The 22413-nt window shown below is 36.5% G+C and overlaps 1 protein-coding gene across 2 annotated transcripts in view; it reads right to left on the reverse strand.

Moving 5' to 3' along the window:
- Positions 1 to 404: 404 nt before the first annotated feature.
- LOC124639262 (retinaldehyde-binding protein 1-like) overlaps positions 405 to 22413 on the reverse strand; it is a 34259-nt gene continuing 12250 nt past the window's right edge. The window contains exons 1-5 of one of the 2 annotated variants that reach the window (XM_047176523.1): positions 20740 to 20758; positions 13905 to 14016; positions 5174 to 5365; positions 1912 to 2164; positions 405 to 1712 (exon numbers count right to left, since the gene is read on the reverse strand). In XM_047176523.1, coding sequence (XP_047032479.1) covers positions 1353 to 1712; positions 1912 to 2164; positions 5174 to 5365; positions 13905 to 13996 — 897 coding nt within the window. In that variant the 5' untranslated portion in view covers positions 13997 to 14016; positions 20740 to 20758 and the 3' untranslated portion in view covers positions 405 to 1352. Of the gene's footprint in view, positions 1713 to 1911; positions 2165 to 5173; positions 5366 to 13904; positions 14017 to 20739; positions 20759 to 22413 lie in introns of those variants that run through there. The other variant, XM_047176522.1, reaches the window with a different exon arrangement.

A 22413-nucleotide genomic window follows, 5' to 3' on the forward strand; every position in this document is an offset into this window, starting at 1 on the left:
TTTTGGATTGAACTTTATTTTTTACATTATCAGAGTTATTATTGTTTTTCACATCCCAATCACTTGGAATTGTGTCTGTGTCTGAGATTGAAGTCACTGTACAAATGAAAAAAGTTAGTATATTGCTAAATATTCTTCTCAAAATATAGATGAATATGGTAAAGTTTGTACACAGCATGATTGTCGATCTTCTACTGTTTTGATCGAATGATAGTAATAAAGTTACAGTTAGTGAAGCTTATCGAGTGATAAATTATTAATAAGCTCTTCTGATTCGATTGCTGTTCCGGATATTCGGTCACTAATTATGTTTATCGATATTCTGTTGGCTTTCCAATTGATTTGCTGCCAGGTATTTCCAAATCTCATTTATATTTACAGTAATGTAAATAACAACACAGTGGTATAGTAAAATATTTTTATTTGACTATTTACAGTATGTATACTTATAAAAATAACGATTTGGTCTGTTACATGTGAGCAAAATATTGTAACATTTGATGTAATCGATATTTTACAACATTATTTAAATTTCAAAATTCGTTGCAACAGTAAATAGTTCTAAAAGGTATATTTCTTTTAAAGATAACAATATAAGCGTAGAAAATAGCATTAAAAAACCACTAAAAGTGCCTAAATATGTACAAAGCTATGTTTAAAAGTTATTTTGGTAACTTTCGATAAAAAGTCACGTCCTACGTGTGGAAGAGATATAAAAAAAATATATTTTCTTAAAGTACACGATCACACGCAACCTTAACCATACCGAGTATTTTACTGCAATAAACATTTTAATACAAAATATCTAATCTTGAGCAATGAAGACAAAAATATTAAAACACAAAAAGGACCTTAATCTTAAATAATGTTTTGATTGTAGAGATTTATTAAAAGTACAAAAATCTTTATCACAACCGCACAAGGTTTAAAGAACTAAATGAAAATTAACAACCATACAACTTTAAAATACCAAAAAAAAATATACCGGCCGAATTGATAACCTCCTCCTTTTTGGGAAGTCGGTTAAAAATAACATTATACGTATAATTAAGCAAATTCAGAAAAACGCATATTTCTGAGAACAATATCCAAGAAATACAAAAAAAAACACAAACATACCAGGCAAGTATCTGTCGCAAAACCTTTACATTGCACATAAAAAAAAAAACGTCATATTACAAAAGTAGAGAAGACTAAGACCGCCATTGACACCTCGTGACTCCTAAAAAGTCTATAGTACTAAATATAAAATTCCCTAAAATCCAGAAGAACGTTCTAGAAGCCACGAGATAGCATTTGGCAAGAAACCGAAACTTTCAGGTCCCTAGCGCGACAAGCAAGAAGCAATCCTTTCAATCAATGTCGAGACTCTTGAAGCTACTGGTGAAACTGGCAAACATACCTTTACTAGGTTTCTTAATTCTCTTTTTCTCATCAGCTTTGAATATTTCAGTCTCAATCAACCATTCTCTATAGTTTTCTTCCATATTCTTTCTTTGTTCCTCATGTAGCTGTTTGACAGTTGGTAAAGGACCTCCAAAGTCTTCAGGAAGAAGTTCCTTATCGACGATAGACTCTGGACCTTCAGAAGAGAAGTTCAGAAGGTTGAGGAGATTAGAGTGGATGAGCGGCTTCACGAGACACATGACTTGGTTGATGAAGGAAACCGTGTGGACCACGTGGATCTTCTTTAGACGGCACGGATGAGCGTTCTAGAAATAATTAAATCGTATTGTAAATAAAGAGGTCAAGTTTACATCTAAGAACACGTGTACTGAGCATTGTTTCGTTAATATGTTAATGTTTCTACAAATTAACCTTGATTAATTATTTATGATTTATTGACAAACTACATTTCTTGTGAATAGACTTGAACACTACACAATCAAAGTTACTACACTCAATACTAACCTGAATATAATGCATGAAAGCTCTAAGCGCAGGAAGGGTGACCCTGGTCAGATGGCCGAGGCTGCAGCCCTTCATGTCGAAGATGACGATGTACCCTTCAGACAAGCGATCCTCCGACAGCTTGACGTCATTGAACATGCAGAAGACACGGACTGCATCGGCGAAGTTCAACTTGCTGTAGTCGAACTCCGATAGCCGGTAGAGAAGAACGTGGTAACCTTCCGTAGTCTTTATTGGTAGACCTACCATGTGCCTGGAAAAGATAACAAACATACTCATGAGTATATACATATATGTATATAAAAACTTATGGAGGCATTGATTTGGACGGCATAGATCTGCAACGTCTTGATAAGTATTAACTTATTGGACAGATTATTTCATATAGGTACCGAGTTGATTACATACACTATCCTGAAGCGATGAGACTAACTACAAATCTTCTAGACTTTACTAAAGGTTACTGTCACATCACTAGCAAGGCAATTACACCGATGACATCATGTACATAGGTATCTCAATTTCTTTAAGAACATATTTAGAGATACATACATATGTTTATATAGCTTTTGACTTTCAAAATATAGAAGGCACTACTCTGTACCCTTCAATATGAATGAGGTTATTCACCATAGACCTTGGTAAGCAGGCCCGCCGCTAGCTGTTTGTTCGCCCGCGTGCAAAACTGATTATGCCGCCCTACGACTACATATTATTAGGTATTAGGTACTATAATTTATATTTGTTTACTGAAGTGTAAAACTAAGCCATATAATTATTACAAAAACTTAACTCTTCTTGCCTTTATACAGTATTTATACATACTGTATTTGCGAATTCTTCTATCAACTTTCTTGTATCCAAGCTGGGGGGGGATCCAGGGGGTCCGGACCCCCATTTTATATGTATATCCATGTTTCATTCATAATATTTTAGTGCGCCTGGCGTGATGTAAAACGAACGACAACGAAACGAAATTTTTATAGTTTATGGTCTGAAAAGTTAATTTCAACCAAAGGCTTGTGCAATCATTACCCTAGTGGCCCCTGTGTATTGCAAGATTGTGATTATTAGGTACCAACATATGAATGTCAAAGTACTTAGAACAGTTTATTATTTAACCCAAACTAAAGAACTTAAATACCTATAACAATGTTTTCATTCCGTAAAAGATGTTGATAGCGACAATTTTTTTGGTGGGTTTCATGAAAAAGTTACCCTATAAGACACATGTCATATGTAAGGAAGCGCGAGCGAAGCGAGCGCGAAAATTTTTGTAGTCTAAGGACACAAAATAACTAAAAACCACTGTAAATTAACAAAGCAACGTCAAAAATTAAGAAATGCACAGAAACGAAGTCCAAATATATAAGAAGCCGCGAGCGAAGCGAGCGCGAATTTTTTTGGGGATGCAAAGGGTGACGCCGTTAGAATTGACAGGACACGACCATAGCGAGGGCGGCTTTTTCTAAAATTTTTATTGCTTATCTACTAAATATTTTTATTTCATAATTCAGTCATCAGTAGTTATGGTTTAATTTTGCCGGCCCCTAAATCGTGCCGCCCGGGGCTTTTGCCCTTGATCTTAAATAGTTTTAATTTTGAAAATAAAATGATCTTTCAACAGATGCAACTGAAACCGGCAGTGTAAGTAATATTCTTAGCGCTATTGCTGTGTTCGGTTCGGTAATATTGAAATCAAATCATTGGTAGAAAGATACCGTATTTTTTAAATATAACGTGATAAGTCGATTTGCCGCCCCCTAGGACGTGCCGCCCGCGTGCGGTGCACGCCATGCACGCCCGCTTACGGCGGGCCTGTTGGTAAGGGACAAATGAAACTATTCAATGGTAAGATATAATGAAGAGATACGCCAACAAGATTGCTGTTCAATGCTCGACACTTCTATGCGAGGCAGATAGCTGTGATATGAGCTGTGAATAGGATGTCTATTGACCATGGCATACAATAATTTCGTCTGTAGTTGCCTTGGTAATTTAACACTACAACAACTTTTTTTTTAATTAAAACGGTTAAACACATTTACCTCCTATGCGGCGTGCAGTAGGGTAACAAAATACAAAAATCAGTTTTTCGATAGATATTTTTTTGTGTTCCGTACCCAAAGGTTAAAACGGGACCCTATTGTTTTCTCTCCTCTGTCCGTCCGTCTGCCACCAGGCTGTATCTCATGAACCGTGATAGTTAGAGAGTTGTTTGTACTTGGCTTGGCCGGTTTTTTAAATTTTGGAACTACTATTGAAGAGTTTCTACCGACTGTTTGCAAAATTAATAAATTGCTGATCTAAGAATTATAATAAAAATAGAATCTAGAAATTAACCTAGTTATTTTTAACAGCAATGAATAAGTCAAAGTACAAGTAAGTTTTTACAATCGATTTGTCATGTAAAATAGCAATTAGTAAGGTTACGTATTGTATGTTAATCATATCCATTGACGCAGGCATTTACCAAGTCTGACCTAAATAGATTTATTTAATTCTACTGTATTGACATTATAGTGAATACACGTTTTCACGGCCCTACGGTCTTTGTTATATTGAAGGTATCCCTACTAATATTATAAATGCGAAAGTAACTCTGTCTCTCTGTCTGTCTGTTACGCTTTCATGTCTAAACCACTGAACTGATTTTAATATGGTACAGAGATAGAGTTGACCTTGAGAAAGAACATAGCATAGTTTTTATCCCGAACTTTTGAAGAGTTCTCTTGGAAACGCGATATAACCGAACTCTACGCGGGCGAAGCCGCAGGCGGAAGCTAGTAATATATAAATCCGCATGTGCTAATTAGCCTTGCCGAATAAAACGATTTTTAACCAACCTCCACAAGAAGGATGTTCTTTGTTCGACGCATGTACCCTACACATATTTCTTAAGTATACAGCTCCATCAAAAGATGTCTAATAAAAACGGTAGGTATAATGGACTTTCATGCACTTCAACGTTCTAATTCAATTCCAGCTACTGTTACAGGTCAGAATTTTAGAGCATCTTGAAATTCTTGCTTTTCAATATCTCGTATTTCATGACCTCTTTTGCAAAGGGTTTACAGTCTTAATCATATAAATATAAGACGAATTTCAAAAGTAAGAAAGCGTCTGTCATAAATACAGATGATTATTGTTGAGATTATGATAGAGAAAAATAAAATAAGAAATCTTTTTATTATTTTATTACGAGCATCCTCAGCTCAAATACTTTGGAGCCAGAAAGAGAAAAAAGAAAGAGAAAACTTACGTTATATCCAAAATGGCCTTATTCTTCGGCGCTAAAGGATCGCGGTTGGTGAACAGATCAGGGGTGTTGGCCCGCAGCGTGAAGTAACATTCTATCGTGTCCTTCGTCTCCTTGACCTTGTAATAGTTGGAGTGCAGGAACAGGATCACGTACTCATCAGATATGTGCGGTAAGTGCTGCTGGCTTTTCATCCTGGAACCATGGAGACGGCAGTTTAGGTAAAGAGGAAGATATAAGATAGGTACATTCATATTTGACGACCTCGATGTCGCAATGCTCATCATGCCGGACCGCCGAACCTGAGGTCCCGGGTTCGATTCCCGGTTCGGTCGACATTTGTGTGATGAGCATGCTTGTTGGCCGTGGTCTGGGTGTTATGATATGTATTTGACGGCGCCACCGTCGATGTGTCAACCGTCGATCTGTCAACGGTGGACCTTATATAAAGCGGCGCGCGCGCACGACTCGGGTCATTCGTTCGCCGACCGTTGCCGAGTGCACACCTCCCACAAATTCGTGATAAATAATTGTAGTGACTAATACTGTGTTAATTGGAATAAACCAAGTGATTGTGTGAGAACCCCTTTGTTTTATTTAACGATGTCGGATCCTGACGCCGACATATTTATAAATATGTATATATGTAGCTATATGTAGTTTATCAGTTGTATTAGCACCCATAACACAAGTTAATAAATAACTTACCATGGGGCTAACCGACCGTGTGTGAAAAGGTGTCCCGACATTATTATTATTATTATATAATTCTTCGGACACAGTATACCTCGAGAAGGCGTTTCTGTGGAACGACTTGTGGTGCAGGGGAAAGTTGAAAGCATAAGAGCGCGCGGCAGGTCACCGCGATGTTGGGCTGACCAAGTAAAGACGGCACTCAATGTTCCACTTCAAGAATGCGCAAGGAGAGCTACAGTGCGAGAAGAGTGGCGACGGATTGTGAAGCTTGCTACCACCCCTAACCACGACCACTCTGCCAAGAGTGTGACGACGAAGAAGAAAGGTACATTCTGGACCTGTGGGACTGTTTGAAAGAAAGCAGGCAAGAACACAGAAGACAATGTTTGACAAGTCCTGGAGCTTTTTAAATGGCAAATGCAAACAATTAGTGAGAAACTTGAAAATAGCCATCATTTCTATATCTTTTAAATAAGTTCTTATAAGATAGCTCTATAACGATAGCAGATAGCTTTATAGCGATTCTGAAGAAAATAAGATACTATTGTTTTTATAAAATACAGATAGATCCTAGAATAATTTCGCTCCCTAATCCTCAAAGTACTCCCTAAAAGCTTGAGCAACGAAACTGAGGCTGAAATGTGACGTAAATGCAAGTCATTCTAGACCAACAAACAGATAGAATTTCAAACTTGGCACTATAAAGGTAACTGAGAAAAGACTGAAGAGATATTCTGATGTCATACGTTCGTTAAAGAGTGGATCTATAACACAGTTTAAATATGTTATCTTGTAGGCAGTTCTGAAGCTACGTACTAACGTTCGTAACGGTGAGACTAACACACGCATGTGCTCGATGCACGACACTTAGTACTGACAACACCGGTAGCGCCGATAAAAGCTCGTCGATGCACATGCGTGTGTGAGTGTCAATTTTACGAACGTTAGTACCTAAGTAGGTACCTTCACAACGGTATATCTTTATTCTGTGCCAATCGTACATATAGTCAGTAGCGGCTTTAGGGTAGAGCGCGGTTGGGCGACGGCCCACAGCGCCGGATATAAGGGGCGCCGCAGGCGCCCCCAACCAATCCTTGATCAGAATGTTACTCCTATTTTTGTTTTAAATTTCATCAAAGATCGCAACTTACAAGAACTGCATCCAAAAGTACCTATGGATAGCATCAGGGCCGTCTTAACCTATGGTGCAGGGTGTGCGAATAACCAGGGCACCGCGGGCTCAGGGGCGCCGCGGTACGCTCCTGTACCAAGTAATTTCAATTAAATTAATGTGTTATCATATAATGCCGGGCGCGTTTGATTTGTCCAAAGGCCATACAGGCCTAGGACATTCGATTCCATAAGACGATCACTCGACTTGAGAGGATTAGAAGTCAAATAGGTTTTTCAATAACAATCTTTAAAACCACCAACCAAGTCAATTCCTAGCCTGAAAAAATAATAAACATGGGATTGCTTGCGTTATATGGAAGTTTAGCCTTGTAAAATGTCAAATAGACAAGCTTTGCTGCAGACGTCGAAGAAAAAAAAGCGCTCACTTCGCTCGCGGTTTCTTCTTTATTTCTAATTTATTCTGCTTTTCTCAATTTAACAAAAAGTTGGAGCACCGAAGAAACAAACACATACAACTGACTGTCGATCCAGTCACGGTTTCTTTTAATTTGTGTTCAATTCCGCGTTAAATTTGAGAAATTCTCGAACAAACACTACATTTATGTCCCAAAACTCAAAAATTTTCGCGCTCGCTTCGCTCGCGGCTTCTTCACTTCACAGTTGCCTTTTATTATATATGTTTAGAACTTTTTAACCGACTTCCCAAAAAGGAGGAGGTTCTCAATTCGGCCGGTATGTTTTTTTTTCTATGTATGTACATCGATTACTCCGAGGTTTATAGATCGATTTACGTGATTCTTTTTTTGTTCGACTCGGAATAGCTGCCAGTTGGTCCCATAGTTTATCAGGTCAGGATCTGATAATGGAAACCCTGAGAAATCGAGGGCAACCTTCGAAAGTTGTAGGCATACATAGGGTAAAAACTTGACACTCAGGTGGACGCCTAAAAGAACTATTCAACAGTGAAGATTTGGAGCTGACCTGATGATGGAGACCAGAGAGGGCCGAGGGAACTCGACAACTGAATATGTAAACTACCTCGTGTTTGGGCTTAAATTATTTGTATTGACAAAAGCTTTGCAACAGTGAAGGTTTGGAGCCGACCTGATGATGGAGACCAGAGACAGTCGAGGGAACTCGACAACTGAATATGTAAAATGCCTCGTATTTGGACTTATATTCTTTGTATTGATGAGAACTTCCCACTTATATGGATAGTGACTATTCGTATCACTGAAAAGCTGTAAATAAAAAACTTTTTTACAAAAATGTCTAATGGATGTTACTAAGTTATTTTTGCCACCGACTTCTAGGCCGATGCACCTAAAATATTTTTTTTTTGCTGTTTAGTGTTTTGGGAAGTCGGTTTAATTTTTTTCTAAAAAAGTTTTTTAGTGATCCAAAACTCAAAAATTTAGTCTACCCTAGCAAAAAAAAGGTAGCGTCGTTTTTAAGTCCTTTTATTAATAAGAAAGTAACTTCTAGTTTCCATATGAACTTTCTTATTTACGGTAATACTTTAAGTCCCAAAATTTAATACATAGGCGCCAACACCAACAAAGAGTTATTTACGTTTGGGCTACATTTTAAGTAATTTTTGTTTTAAGTTCTTAAATATAACAAAAAATTTCGCGCTCGCTTCGCTCGCGCAATCAGAAGATATATTCCCGTGTTTTTAGATTCACCAACCAGCAATAACTTATATACGATTGGGCTACATTTTACGTAATTTTTGCATTGACTTGATAACTATACAAAAAAAATTCGCGCTCGCTTCGCTCGCGCAATCGGTAACTACGTATGTCTCTGTTTTTCGTACTGGTTTGAATTGCGGTTGGAGGGCGCCGCAGAAATCTCGCCCAGGGCGCTGGTAGAGTTAAAACCGGCACTGCATATAGTTATCGGCACGGATAATGAGCTCTCGGCGGAAGAGTGGGGATCGCTATGCGCACTGTAAACTTATAGAAAATGCTAGATCGTTAACTTTATTTGTTTAATGTGTGTATAATTTATCGTTTCAAACCTTCATTGATTAATATAACAATAGACGAAAAATCCGTGAACTGTCAGCAAACAGGTGACTTAGAGCCGCCATCTTGTAACCGCATTGTCATAAAAAGAGGCGAGGGCAATGGCTTACACAGCCTAGTTATTAGAACTCGATTGCAAGTTGATTGCTTTACGTACGAGTTTGTAGTAAATCGCCTTCTAGATCTCACTGTTGATATTTCAAAACGCTCATAAACCATTAAGTAATACTGAGCTTTGAAGCACGTTCTCAATTCTGATATACATAGGTATTAGATTTACCAAATCGGATATTAAATGTCTTGCTAGGAGATGGGCAGCAGCATTTCCGAAGCTAAAAATATCCTTCACTGCGCTCACCAACACGCATGACCAGCGCGGGGAGTGCGGGAAAATCTCCCCAGCTTGGGGGAGGACTTTGTCGAGCAGTGGACGAATTGAATACGGAGTATTAAAATGAGCCCCTTGCTCTGACTGTGTCTCAATATTAGGAGACTAGGCAATCCTGCCTTAGCTTGTCAACAACTCAATTTCTGTGAGTCAAAGGATAGCAAGTCATATCATGAGAGGCAACGACGTTGGAAACTGTTGTTCTTAAGCAAACATGTGATAGCCTGGCACGATGTCAAAATTCACTTCGAGCCCATATTTATGCCAAATATGCGATATTCTGTAGCGATTTTTTTTGGCATTCATTTTATAGAGGTAAATGCGAGTTTATCTGTATCGAACAATATAGTGGCTAAGAGTGATCGAAATTATGAGCAGTGAAATACAGAAAACACCAATTAAGGGAAGGCTATTTAACTATTACTATAACCAACCAAAGCATAGCCAATCGTGAAATTGCCGCCCATTGGTTAAATCAGGAATTTGACAACTGATAATGGTTCGGTTATCGTTATAGTTGAATTGTGCAACTCATCGTTATTATTTGTTGCTCGACGTTCAGAAGAATTACACAGCCTACTTAATAAATATTTAGTTGTTAATCTATTATTTATGCCTGCTTGCATATCACGTTTAAAATAATCAAGAAGTAGTTGCAATAACTCGTGTAAACTAAAGCGGTCTTAGGTTATCGCTATTGAAAACAGCTTTTGATCGTTGAATAAAAATAATAAAAAAAAAATATTGTCTCAAATAGTTTTTTCAAAAGTGTATGAAGCCCTGAACCTCACACTAGGATTCCGTGTTGTGTGTGAATTTATCATTTATATCGCTAGAGTTGAGTTCCGTGCGTCGCCTACGACGGAATAGAAAATGTGCGTACGCCGAAAGCACAGCTTTGCACCCCTTTTCATACACATACAAAAACAAACAAAAACTGAAGACGCAATCCACGCTTGAATTCACTTCGCATTGAGAACGCGATTGCACGCGAACTATTCCGCTCCCTTTAACAAGCCACGCGATTCCTAGCAAATGTAGATCGAAACGAAATATGTAATGTATTGGCGTGAACTGGTTTACATTGTTTAATGGCTAACTACGTAACACGTAACAAAAGAATAACTAGATATTCAGTTATATTTTTAAATCAATAAATAGGTCTATGAAAAGTGCTGGCGTGGAGACCACGGACTAGCAAGCGCAGCGTAGGACGTCCACCAACAAGGTGGACAGACGACCTTATAAAGGTTGCCGGAAGACGCTAGATGCAGGTCGCCTCCAACGGGTATCTGTGGAGATCTAAGGGGGAGGCCTATGTTCAGCGGTGGACGTCCTATGGCTGAGATGATGATGATGAAACTCCTGGGACTTTATAAAGACTGTGTTAGAGTTGTGGCAAATTCTGATACCTATTATGTGATTTGTAGCTGTGTTGTAGGATTAGATGAGTATAAAAGATCTATAGTCTGTTTTTTAATCTCGTAGACTAAATTGACACTTGCAAAATGTCAAACTTACAAATAATGTTGCTAGCTCTTTGGTGCAGTGTTGTACTTACGATACCGGTTCGTTGAATCGTAACTTTTTATCTATAATAGACGAATTTAATATTCATTCAAAGTTTTATATTTAAAATTCACGTAAGTACACACGGCGGTACGACGTGCTACAAACTGCCAGGGATATCTGACCACGCAAAGCCATGCGTAATCATCAAGAATAAGCCCATTATTTCAGAATGACTTATTGTTAAAAACGATACTTGATTTTATTAACGCTAAGTTTCGGTATTGCTACATCAGTATTTAAGAATTTGCAATAAACTGACAACACTCGTAATGTCAGTTTAGTCTACGAGATTAAAAAACAGATTATAGTTGTCGTCAGTGGCAAGAGATGAAGCTCAGTAGTGTACCTTATCCGTTCACCGATGATGGTACTTATTGCGACATGTAGGTAGATAAAGCTTTGACGTCGGTTATATAGTCTTCCCTTTATATGGACATCTAAAATTCTATCGCGATCAAAAACATTGCATTCCACTTTGAATTTTGATCATTTGAGGAGCGTTCTTCAAACTTTAAAAACAAGAACAGTCATATATAACAAACCTAGTTCGGATCTTTGGAAAACACCAACATAATCTTAGAGCATTGAACCAGCCGGAAGCACTATACCCAGAACTTCCCCCCTTTGCTAAGGGTACAAGACGGCTGCTCATACTCGTATGTTAATCTGTGCTTGAATACAAATGTGTCTGTTAAAGTTAATGCTTGTGTGTGACAACTTTATCGACTATGTAAGTACGTTATATAGTAACAATGTGATCAAAATTAATGAGCGACTATAACTTTGCGCTGCGCTGTTTTGCTTCCCGCTCGTAAATTGGCAGACTTTAGCGCGCACCACGTTTCTGCTCATGGCGAATCCTGTTGGTTAAATGGCCTAAGTAAATAATATAGGTTGGTCCGCATCCGACCTACATACCAGGACAAAGAACTTATCGGGCCATTACCATATTATTGAGAGCCTTCACCACTACGCTGCGCTATTTACTTCTACATCCATTTATACGTGTATTTATACTAGCTTTTTTCCCTTCCAACAAGTGAAGAAACTTCTGAAAAAACATCTGAAAAATGGATGTCAACTGCCTATCGTTTCCCGGGTTTCCCCAAATATTGTCTACCAAGGAGTTTGTACATTAATTATTATTAAGGTGATAAAATCACGTTTGGCATGTTATTAACATATTTAATATGACTAAAATTAGTAATAAAAAACCAGTTTATTTTATAATTATTACGGACAAAATGTAATAAATTTTCGGTTGTATATGCATATTTCGTACGTACCTATCCATTTAGAAGCTGTTAGTTAGATAAATACGTATCCAAAGTAAAAACATCCAAAGTCAAATATTACGTAAGACTTTGTTTCTGATGGGACATCATCAAATGACCCCTCCCGCTGTGGGTTAGCAGCGGTGAGGGAGTGTCAGACTAAAAACCGTCGTGTTCCGTCGTAGGCCTTTTATGTACCAGGGCCGCAGTAACTCTTTCGAACAATCCCGTAGCCCGGCAGGCGTGAGGGCGTAGGTATTACCTAAGACTTAAAACAAATATGATCGACGTAACAAAGAAGAGTCATTCACACAGCCAGCCAGCCCACATAGCTCAAGAAAACATTACCCTCTTCCGTCGCGCAGTTGAGTAAAAATGTAACAGCCAATTGACAGCAACAAATAAAGAATTTCCATTTTCGAATTCCATCAAACACGCGCTTTCATAGACGGCAGTAGAAGTATTCCAAATACATACCAGTCAGGGGTCTATGGTCTGTTACATAAGTTTGTCGTTCCGTGGTCCAACCTACGGCCTTGATGAAGGTTCTACTTCGGAAACTGGTCGAACAACAAGCTTTTGAAAGGTAAGTATTTGTACATTAAAAATAACAGAAGCTAGGCGTGTTCATCTGAACCAGAATTGTGACGGACTTTTTTGAATCACTGAACTACATATTACCTTTTAGGATAAGGACTGTAAAGCTTTTGTTCAGAATTGGGCTTTATTGTATAAGTACAGTACCTACTGTTATTTTTTTTATATTCTCTATTCTTTTATTTATTAAGTACTGGCATAACCAGTAACGCAAGCAATCAATTTGCAGATTGTTAAACATTACGAAGAAGAAGAATAAGAAAGCTCGGTGGGCTAAAAAGTCTAGTCAGAGCCAGGCAGGAGTCTAGAGATTGATGGTTTTACACCTCCGAACATAGCCGATTGAAATATCCACGCATTTCAGGATAGTTTGCCCAAACCACCTTAATATTTTTTATAGCAATGTCCCACACTCATTGTGAACAAGTTTTTATGTATATTAATTTAATGTACTATATAGCGACCAACTCGGGCTTCGCACGTGATAACAGTATTTCCCCACTATTTAATGTATGTCATTGTACATACAAATCTTCATCACTCCATCTATTAAAAAAACCGCATGAAAATCGGTTACGTAGTTTTGAAGATTTAAGCAAAAAAACACAAAGGGACATAGGGATATAGAGGCATAGGTAGGGCTGCCATCCGTCCGGGTTTCCCCGGATTTGTCCTCGTTTGGAGGCCGTCCGGGGGCCGTCCGGGCGGAGTTTCAAGAAGTGTCCGGGGAAAACCCGGACACTTTTCATGTAAGGAAGCACCTCATTGGATTTAAGTATGTGTTAATAGTAAATGGATTACAAATTAGGTATTATTTTGTTTAAAAAAATCGTACTCCTTCGGGGAAAAAATGCGATTTACGCCAAATGTCCGGGTTTTTTTAATGTTTGTCCGGGTTTGGTGAAATTCGAGATGGCAGCCCTAGGCATAGGGACAGAGAAAGCGACTTTGTATTGTATACTATGTAGTGATAGCGATAGAAACCTATGTCCCACTCACATTGTTAACAAGTTTTTATGTATATTAATGTATATTCCACTCACCACTCCCTAATCTGTTGGATCTCCTCGTCATGGCCTTCGGGCAGCGGCTTCAAGCCTCGGAGGAATGGGTGCAGGTACTTGGTTGCTGACATTCTCGCAGCCTATGGACTTTCTGAAACAATTGATTAACGAAGTTAGAAAATTAAAACTAAAGAGATAAACAATGGGGAATTTCGGCAGGTACTGTTTTTTCACTGTCACTGTACATATAGATGTTTTAACTCACGAAAGTAAAATACCTATATGCACATTGTCTTTGGAACGTAAATGGGTGGTTTTCAAAAAAACTGTAAGTTACAGATTATGAAACAGATAGGAAAATATTATTTTAACAGAAAAGTAACAGAGATTAATTATTAGGGTCAGTATATAACGACATACTTTTAAAAGAAAATAAGTAGTAGGTTGATAATTCGCGTTTTACCACATAATTTGAGGAATTAAGTGTTATTACATTATATTTTGGTATTGAGTAGATATTTTTTTATATTAAAATAACCGATTTTTTTACATCATGCATCTTTCGTAGCCTTCGTAATGTTTATTTTTATTTTGGGAAGGTTTATGAATATTGTTTAAATAACACGAGGTTTGAGTTTATATCAAGATCATTGCCATTTACCCAAATGTGTGTAATCTGTGGAACCTTTTTTTGTGTAATTTTCACAAGGCAAACGAGTCAATGGAGTTTAAGGAACAAAAAATAAATTTAGTAGATAGCCTAAAGGTTATTTCTACCAAAATAAGTCATTTAAAAGTACATTTTAATTAACACACAAGGTTAAGCCAATTATATTTTCAAAATTATCTCATTTTGGGGTCTTTAAAAATCTCGCGCTGCTCAAGACGAATTCATGCTTATGTTTCGTCGAAATCTCATCAAAATCGGATATGCTGTTATACCGACCGCAAAAGAGTAAGAAACATTATTCTTCTTTCAATAGACAAGATAATAATTATGTTTATTTTTATAGTTAAAGTTATTCATTGTATTTCGAGTACACAAATCATATCACGCAATAACCCTGCATCATTTTCATTAACTGTGTGTATAATCAATCAATCAAACGAATATTTTGTTAATCACCGGCAGAAGTCATTATGCTATCCTAGTTTTTTCGACTCGTGTTTAGATACTTAATATAACCTTCATTAATGACGTTAATTGGTTACGCAGCGAAATTATGAATACCTTTTATAGTTCCGTTTGTTTGAAATCAGTTAATCAACATAGATTATGATTATCTCTGCTTGGTTTGAATGTGTCAGTCTACTTTTGCACATAGGCCTCTCTTACCTTTAGCTTAAGTCAATATATGAAATTGTCAGTCAGTACCTAAGCATCTGATTTCAAAATAGTCAATAACTGACATTGCAATGGTTGAGTTTCATTGTTTTGGACTGTGTATGTATGTATTATTATTTTAAAAAAAAATTGTAGATCCGGATCCTTTTTAATAAAAATTCTTCTTTTTTTAATGGATTGAGTAAATCCACACGAACCATTTCAATTCCAATCAATATACCTAATAGGTATTCTTCACGTGAATTACGAATGTATTTACATTCGTAATTGACGTTGTTGTTCATAATATTAACTAATTTAAATACCTTTATATATAGTTAAATGATACAGCAAATGGTTACCAGATAATAGGCATGATGACAAATTTTTAAATTCCTTTGTATGATGTAGGTATACGTCTATTTTATATGAAAAATTATTAATTTTAAGAAAATGCGAAGTTTTTTTATCAAATAATTGCATTTTTCTCTATCCACTTTGAATCCGGCGCGAAAACGCTTGTCAGTGTCATGTCGTCACTTGTGACGTCACGACTGAAATTACAAGACGCAAGTAAACAACGCTCGTGCAATAATTAAGTTTTTTGTGTTATTAAATATGAATTCGAAAGTGCATAGGTGTTGTGGGGTCCCCCAGTGTAAGAACACATCCAAAACAACTCCTGGTAAGTTATTTGTGTACGTTCCTCACAATAAAAAAATACGAAACAAGTGGCTTAAACTTGCAAGGCGAGATTCAAAAGCAATATTGCCCAGGGTACAACTTTATTTTTGTGAAGATCACTTTGATGTAAGTTATTACATAGTTCTCTAGATTCTAACATAGAAGTTTTTTTAATTAAACTAATACACTTACATGGAAGTTTTTTTTTATTAAACTAGTATACTTACATGGAAGTTTTAACATTTCTAAATTCAGCTGAACAAAAATCTTTATTTGATGCCAAAAACTCTCCCAGCATTATGATATCAATTCTAGGCAAATTAGCGCTGTTTGCCTTGATAAATCCGGGCTCCATAACTCGTGTTATACACAATTAATTAATTAAAAACAAAGATCGCAGTGGAAGTTCACAATAACGAAATGTGACGTTCGCGCGCTTTCGCGCGAGTTGTTTTGAGAAATGACGTCACGAGCTCTGATTGGTGTTCAAGATATCATGGCGGATTGCCTTATTTCGTAATTTTATTTTATAAAAATACATATTAATCACATTATTAATAAAGAAAACAATGCGCGTTTTATATTCCAAGCTTCAAGTTTAATTTAATAAATATATTATTTTAATGATTTTTGATTACTGTCATCATGCCTATTATAATTATGGAAACCTGACCTTCGAAAATATTACGATGATACAAGAAAATGATTATTTACTTCAAGTTTATAATACTTAAGTATTGGATAATGTTTTTTGCTGGCAAACGAAATTTTTTGTTTAAAATATTTTTCAGATAATTACGTACTTGAGTCTGATTCATCTTTCCAAAAAAATATTTAAGTGTATGTTGTAAGTTTTTGTTGTGTTTTTCTGACTTTGCTATTCAAGTCCAGAAATGCACGATCTTTAATCCTGCTATTGAGCAATAGGTACGCATTTATACACATCCAATAAACATCCTCTTTTGAATACTAGCCATATTTTGATGCTCTTTCTCTTCTCTTATGTCCTTATTCTATGTCAATACATATCAAACCACGACTGTAATTGGTAGAGCTGTCTATGCCACTTTTTTGACCTCGTTAGACCAAAGTAACACCCTAGCGGTACACCTTAATTAGAGAAGCACGAAACTCCATCTTATAACTCTAAAAAAACAAAACAAACAACATTCTAACTAAAACCCTCCTCCCTTTTGGAAAGTCAGGAAAAGTACCAACAAACCAAATGTATAAAACCTCTTTTGTACAAAGAATGTAGCATAAACAATAGTTGATACGTTATAAACGCAATCAGAACCAGTTACGCATCGGTCAGGTGATCAGGTCGGCTGCTTACCTACCAGTGCTGAAACGATGTAACAACTATCACGGAATTCACTAATTGCTAACTTAATTAGGTGAAATTTGGCTGTATGCAATCCTGCCGGAGGTAAAAGAAAGAGTTACGCATTTGTTCTTTTTTGTGTTGCGCGCGTTTGAATTTGGAACCTGCTGATGCAGAATTGTGAAGTTAGAAAAAGAAATTAGTAAAAATATAAATATATCTATTATCCATGTTTGTTGATAATCGTATTAAGTACCTATCTGAAGATTTTCTCATTTCATACTCAAATATACCTCTACTTATGTATGTATTCTTAATCCGGTCTTACCAACTTAAAAACAGATAATTAAGTATTTGTATTCCTAGAACGCAATTAGATAAAGATCTCTTAACGGAACGGAAAAAAAATGTTTACATGCAATATCTTCACAAGTTCAAAAACATTAAATTCTTTTAACAATGAAAAAAAGATAAACAACCTCTTTTATTACCAGTCTCACAAAAGTTGCCAGTAATTAAAAATTAAAACAAAGAATGGGTATTTTTATTCTGTTTATTACCACTTATAATGAACATTGAAGGCAATATTTGCACTATCTCGTAATGTTTGAAATTCACTTTCTAACGTAGAAAGTGACGCGAGGAAAGCCGGTACTGAGAGTCGGTTGTCTCACGGCTATTTACTATAACGTTACAAAATTACCACTAAACTGTGGTATTTGACAGTATTTACAATCATCTGTGGGTCAATAAGCCTTAGAATATCAAACATCGGCTCCCAGTCTAACCGTATGCAGCTGAGTACCAGTGTTTTACAAGAAGCGACCGCTTATCTGACCTCTTCAACCCAGTTACCCAGGCAGCCCAATACAAGTGGGTAACACTGGTTGTCAGACTAACTGGCTTCTGACTATATTTCTACTAATAAAAATATATATTGATGGATGAAAATTCGTTCAAAACTAAAAACGGCTCATCAATGTCCCCTGCCGGGGCTGCGGGATTGTTCGAAAGAGTTACCGCGTCTCTGGTACATAAAAAGCCTACGACGGAACACGACGGTTTTTAGTCAGTAAGAGTCTGACACTCCCTCACCGCTGCTAACCCACAGCGGGAGGGATCATTTGATGATTTTTGACGTCGTTAAAAAAAAGGGAGGAATATTCCAAAACATTCTAATCATTACATAATATAAAACAAAGTCGCTTTTTCTGTCCCTTTGTACGCTTAAATCTTCAAAACTAAGCAACCGATTTTCATGTGCTTTTTTTATCAGATAGAGTGTTTCAAGAGGAAGGTTTATATGTATAATACCATCCATTAAAAAGTGGGGAAATACTGTTATCCCGTACGAAGCCGGAGCGGGTCGCTAGTTTAAATATAATTTAACCCTTACAAACTTACACATGAGAAAAGGTGGTTAGAACCTTCCTTTAAAATATTACGTCAGGCTTTCAGGTTGAAATCTTTCAGTTTCCTCAATTGCCTCCCTACTCGCTCCAGATAATTAGTTAATTACTAAACCTGACCTAGTGCTTTTAGGCCCGCTCTAGAAAGGACCAACATTGGTTCTAACATGTGCAAGGTTTGCGAACGTTGGTGAAGATTCTTATATTTTTCTTGTATATGGGCTGAGGGTTTTATAGCCTATACTAATATAATAAAGAGGAAACTTTTTTACTTTTTTGTTTGTTTGTTTGTACCCAAAGACTCGGAAACTACTGAACTGAACCAACCAATTTGAATAATTCTTTCACTGTTGGAAAGCTACACTCTTCCCGAGTAACATTGGCTATATTTTATCCCGGTAAGGGTAATAGTTCCCACGGGACGCGTATGAAACCGCTGGAAATCGGCTATAGCAAGCAATAAATATATACTTCTGAAAGTCTTAGAACATGGAATTTGTAACACAACTTATAGTGCTAGATACTTAGCTATCCCCGCCTATAAGCATAACAGCGAATTGACCCAGGAAGAGGGTGTAAGACTCTCGACTCTAGACTGACTACTAACTGGCCGAAAAAAACATACATTTCACGAATTCAAAACCAACAATGTAGCTGTAAATTCCATAAAATTAAGAGAAAAAGAAACACACAGTAGGAGCTACCTACTTCAAACATTGGCGCAACTATTGGAGCCAATGTTCTCGACCTGCGTTGGCTATTGGTTACACATTGGCCCAACATTTAGAAGCTTCGTTCCGAAAGGTCAGTAACCTAGGCAATTAAGTACAGCATCTTGTACTTTGACTTGAGATAATTATTAAAGTAACACGCCCGCCGTGAATAATTAAAACGGATTAGCTTGGAAAATAGTCATAGATGATACAGTGTAAAGGTTCATTATTTTATATAGCTAACTAGATTTGACGGACAATGATTAGTATTTTGTTTCCAGGTTGGCATTATAAAAACTGTTTATCCAAACTATAATATTATAAATGCGAAAGTAACTCTGTCTGTCTGACTGTCTGTCTTTCTGTCTGTCTGTCTGTCTGTCTTTTCTTCACGCCTAAACCACTGAACCGATTTTTATGAAATTTGGTACAGACATAGTTTGGAACTTGAGAAAGGACATAGGATAGTTTTTATTACAAAAAATGAAATTTAATCCTGACATACAGCGCCATCTATTGGTCAAATCAAAAATCTGCTGGAAGTCACTATTCCACGCGATCGAAGTCGCGGGCAAAAGCTAGTAACATTATAAAGTTAGTTTGGTTGTTCGCTAAAACAAAACATGCCTGAATAATCAGCAATTTGGACATGACTTAAATTATGATCTGTCATTCAGTATAAAAAATGCATTATAACCATAACTAAGTACAGATTTAAAAACAGTTAGATAAGACACTCGCATCTAAATTCAAAATAAAGATGGCTCTTAAATATTCTTTCATATGAATCATCAGACTCCGAATGTAAAGTAGTCAGAGTAGAATTAAGTACCTATATATCAAAAACCTGTTTAAAAATTGTGGGCCAAGATTTTTTTAAATAATAAAATACCAGATTTTATGTAACATCGTATATAATAACCCATAGTCAATTAATAATAATAATACTCGTTGAGATGACAGCAAAAACTTGTTTGTTGTTATTTAAAAATATGTTGCTATGTAATAGACAATAATTACATAATAGTTTATGTATTTCAAATTAACTACGTTACAAACATTGACATACAAAAAAATATACAAACGAATTGAGAACCTCTTTACTTGGAAGTCAGTACAATATAAAAAAATCTTCAACCATGCAAATAATCTATGCAAATAATAGTTCAGAAAAATAAAAAATGATATTTGCTTTGAAAATTGACAGCTGTCAACTGTACAAAGCAGTCAGTGCACCTCATAGACATAATATAGTAAACAGGACTGCGCACTTTTACCCAAAAAACGAGCCGAGTGAAACAGTTAGTACGGAGGCCGTCTGTCCCTTTCTAATAGGGTGACTATGAGATTAAGCTATGTGAGACAAATCCGAATTTGCTAAGATCATTAAACACAGATTGGTATTGAAATTTGAACTTACGCAGTTTGTGACCTTAAAATACTAATATAGGCTTTTAATAATCACTGGGAATTAGCAGTATAAAAGCAGGAAGATTCGAAGTGAAGACTGTTATTTTGTATTTTTGCTTCACACATAGACTGCTGAGCTGTTTATGTCGCCTTTCTTCATTTTTTGGGCAGCTATAACAATAGTACAACAGTTTTAAAATCCATCACCTATATTTTGACTCATTACAAGAATTCATGGGCACCCTAGTTGTTTGATTTACGAAAATGTTATTATTAGCTAACCTGTGGAACGATATATTGCAATCACCATAGGATTCACTTTTACAAGTATAAACGCAACACTTTTTCACCATTTTAAGAGGACGAATTGGAATTTTTGGCGCCAAGGATCTCAATTTTTCTCAGTAAATACAAAACGGATCAAAATACAACTTGGTTACCTGAAAGTTCATGATATAAACCTTATTTTGTTAGACGTAGAAACATGATTAGGTAACTTTTATAACAGAGAAAAATATATCAAACATACCTCTTTTTAAAAAGAGATTCACATATTATGGGCAAACGGGACCGATTTAAGCCTCTTAACTTTTTTAGTAGTTGAGTATATACATACTCTTTAAAATTGTAGAAGGAATTTTTATCAAATTATCATTTCCAAATAATAAAATTACAAAACCATTTTGTCGCTTATGACTTTTATAGTTATAAGCTAGCGCGCGTATTGTTATCCTCGCCCCGCTCAGACGCTCCGACCCCTTTTGGCGCCTTAGATGCGCGTGCCGGTTATGGAATTATTGTTGACCAATTCGTCGCCTTAACCGTCAAATCCGTAGCGGACCCCAATCGGGGTCTGAACATCAATGTCACCGTAAGCTCGGTTTAGACCCCAATTGGGGTCTGCGAATCAGTCATACACTTTCCTAATTATTTACGCTCATATTTATTTTCTTTCCAATCAAACCACATTTGTGAGTACTAAATAAAATAACTAAATAAAGGATGATGGGCAATTTTGTATGAACCCTGGCCTGATAACCAATAAAGTTCTAATGTATATTAGATTATTGCTTATACCCTACAGTTACTGAAATAAAACAGTTCATGTCAAGAATCTACCGGAAATAAGTACAGTCGGGCACAAAAGATTTATACTTTTTGCACCGTTTTTTTTTATGTTAAAATAAGATCCATAGTAGGAAAAATCATTGTATGATGTATTTTCGTCAACTCATCACTTATTTAAATAAGCCTAGGGTAGACTATCAATTAAAATCGGTCTTAACTAGGCATAATTGTTTTAATAGCAAAACAAAACATAAAAACTTTTACTTCTACCACCGTATATTATTTCCATTATTGGAGATAACATATCCTCGTTCTGCGGCACCAGGATAGTCGGCCCTGGGTTGTCGAATTATTACAAAAGTAGCGACCCACCCCAGCTTCGCACGGGAAAACAGTATTTACTCACTATTTAACGAATGTTATTACACATACAAACCTTCCTCTTCAATCACTCTATCTTTGAATAGAATAATATATTAAAAAACTGCATCAAAATCTGTTGCGTAGTTTGGAAGAGTTAAGCTTTCATAGGGACGTAGGGATAAAAGGACTGAAAAAGCGACTTTGTCTTATACTATGTAGTGATGCACAAATAGTAACCAAACGGGTGGTCAAG

This window comes from Helicoverpa zea, chromosome 19 (assembly GCF_022581195.2).
Source record: "Helicoverpa zea isolate HzStark_Cry1AcR chromosome 19, ilHelZeax1.1, whole genome shotgun sequence".
NCBI classification, from domain to species: domain Eukaryota; kingdom Metazoa; phylum Arthropoda; class Insecta; order Lepidoptera; family Noctuidae; genus Helicoverpa; species Helicoverpa zea.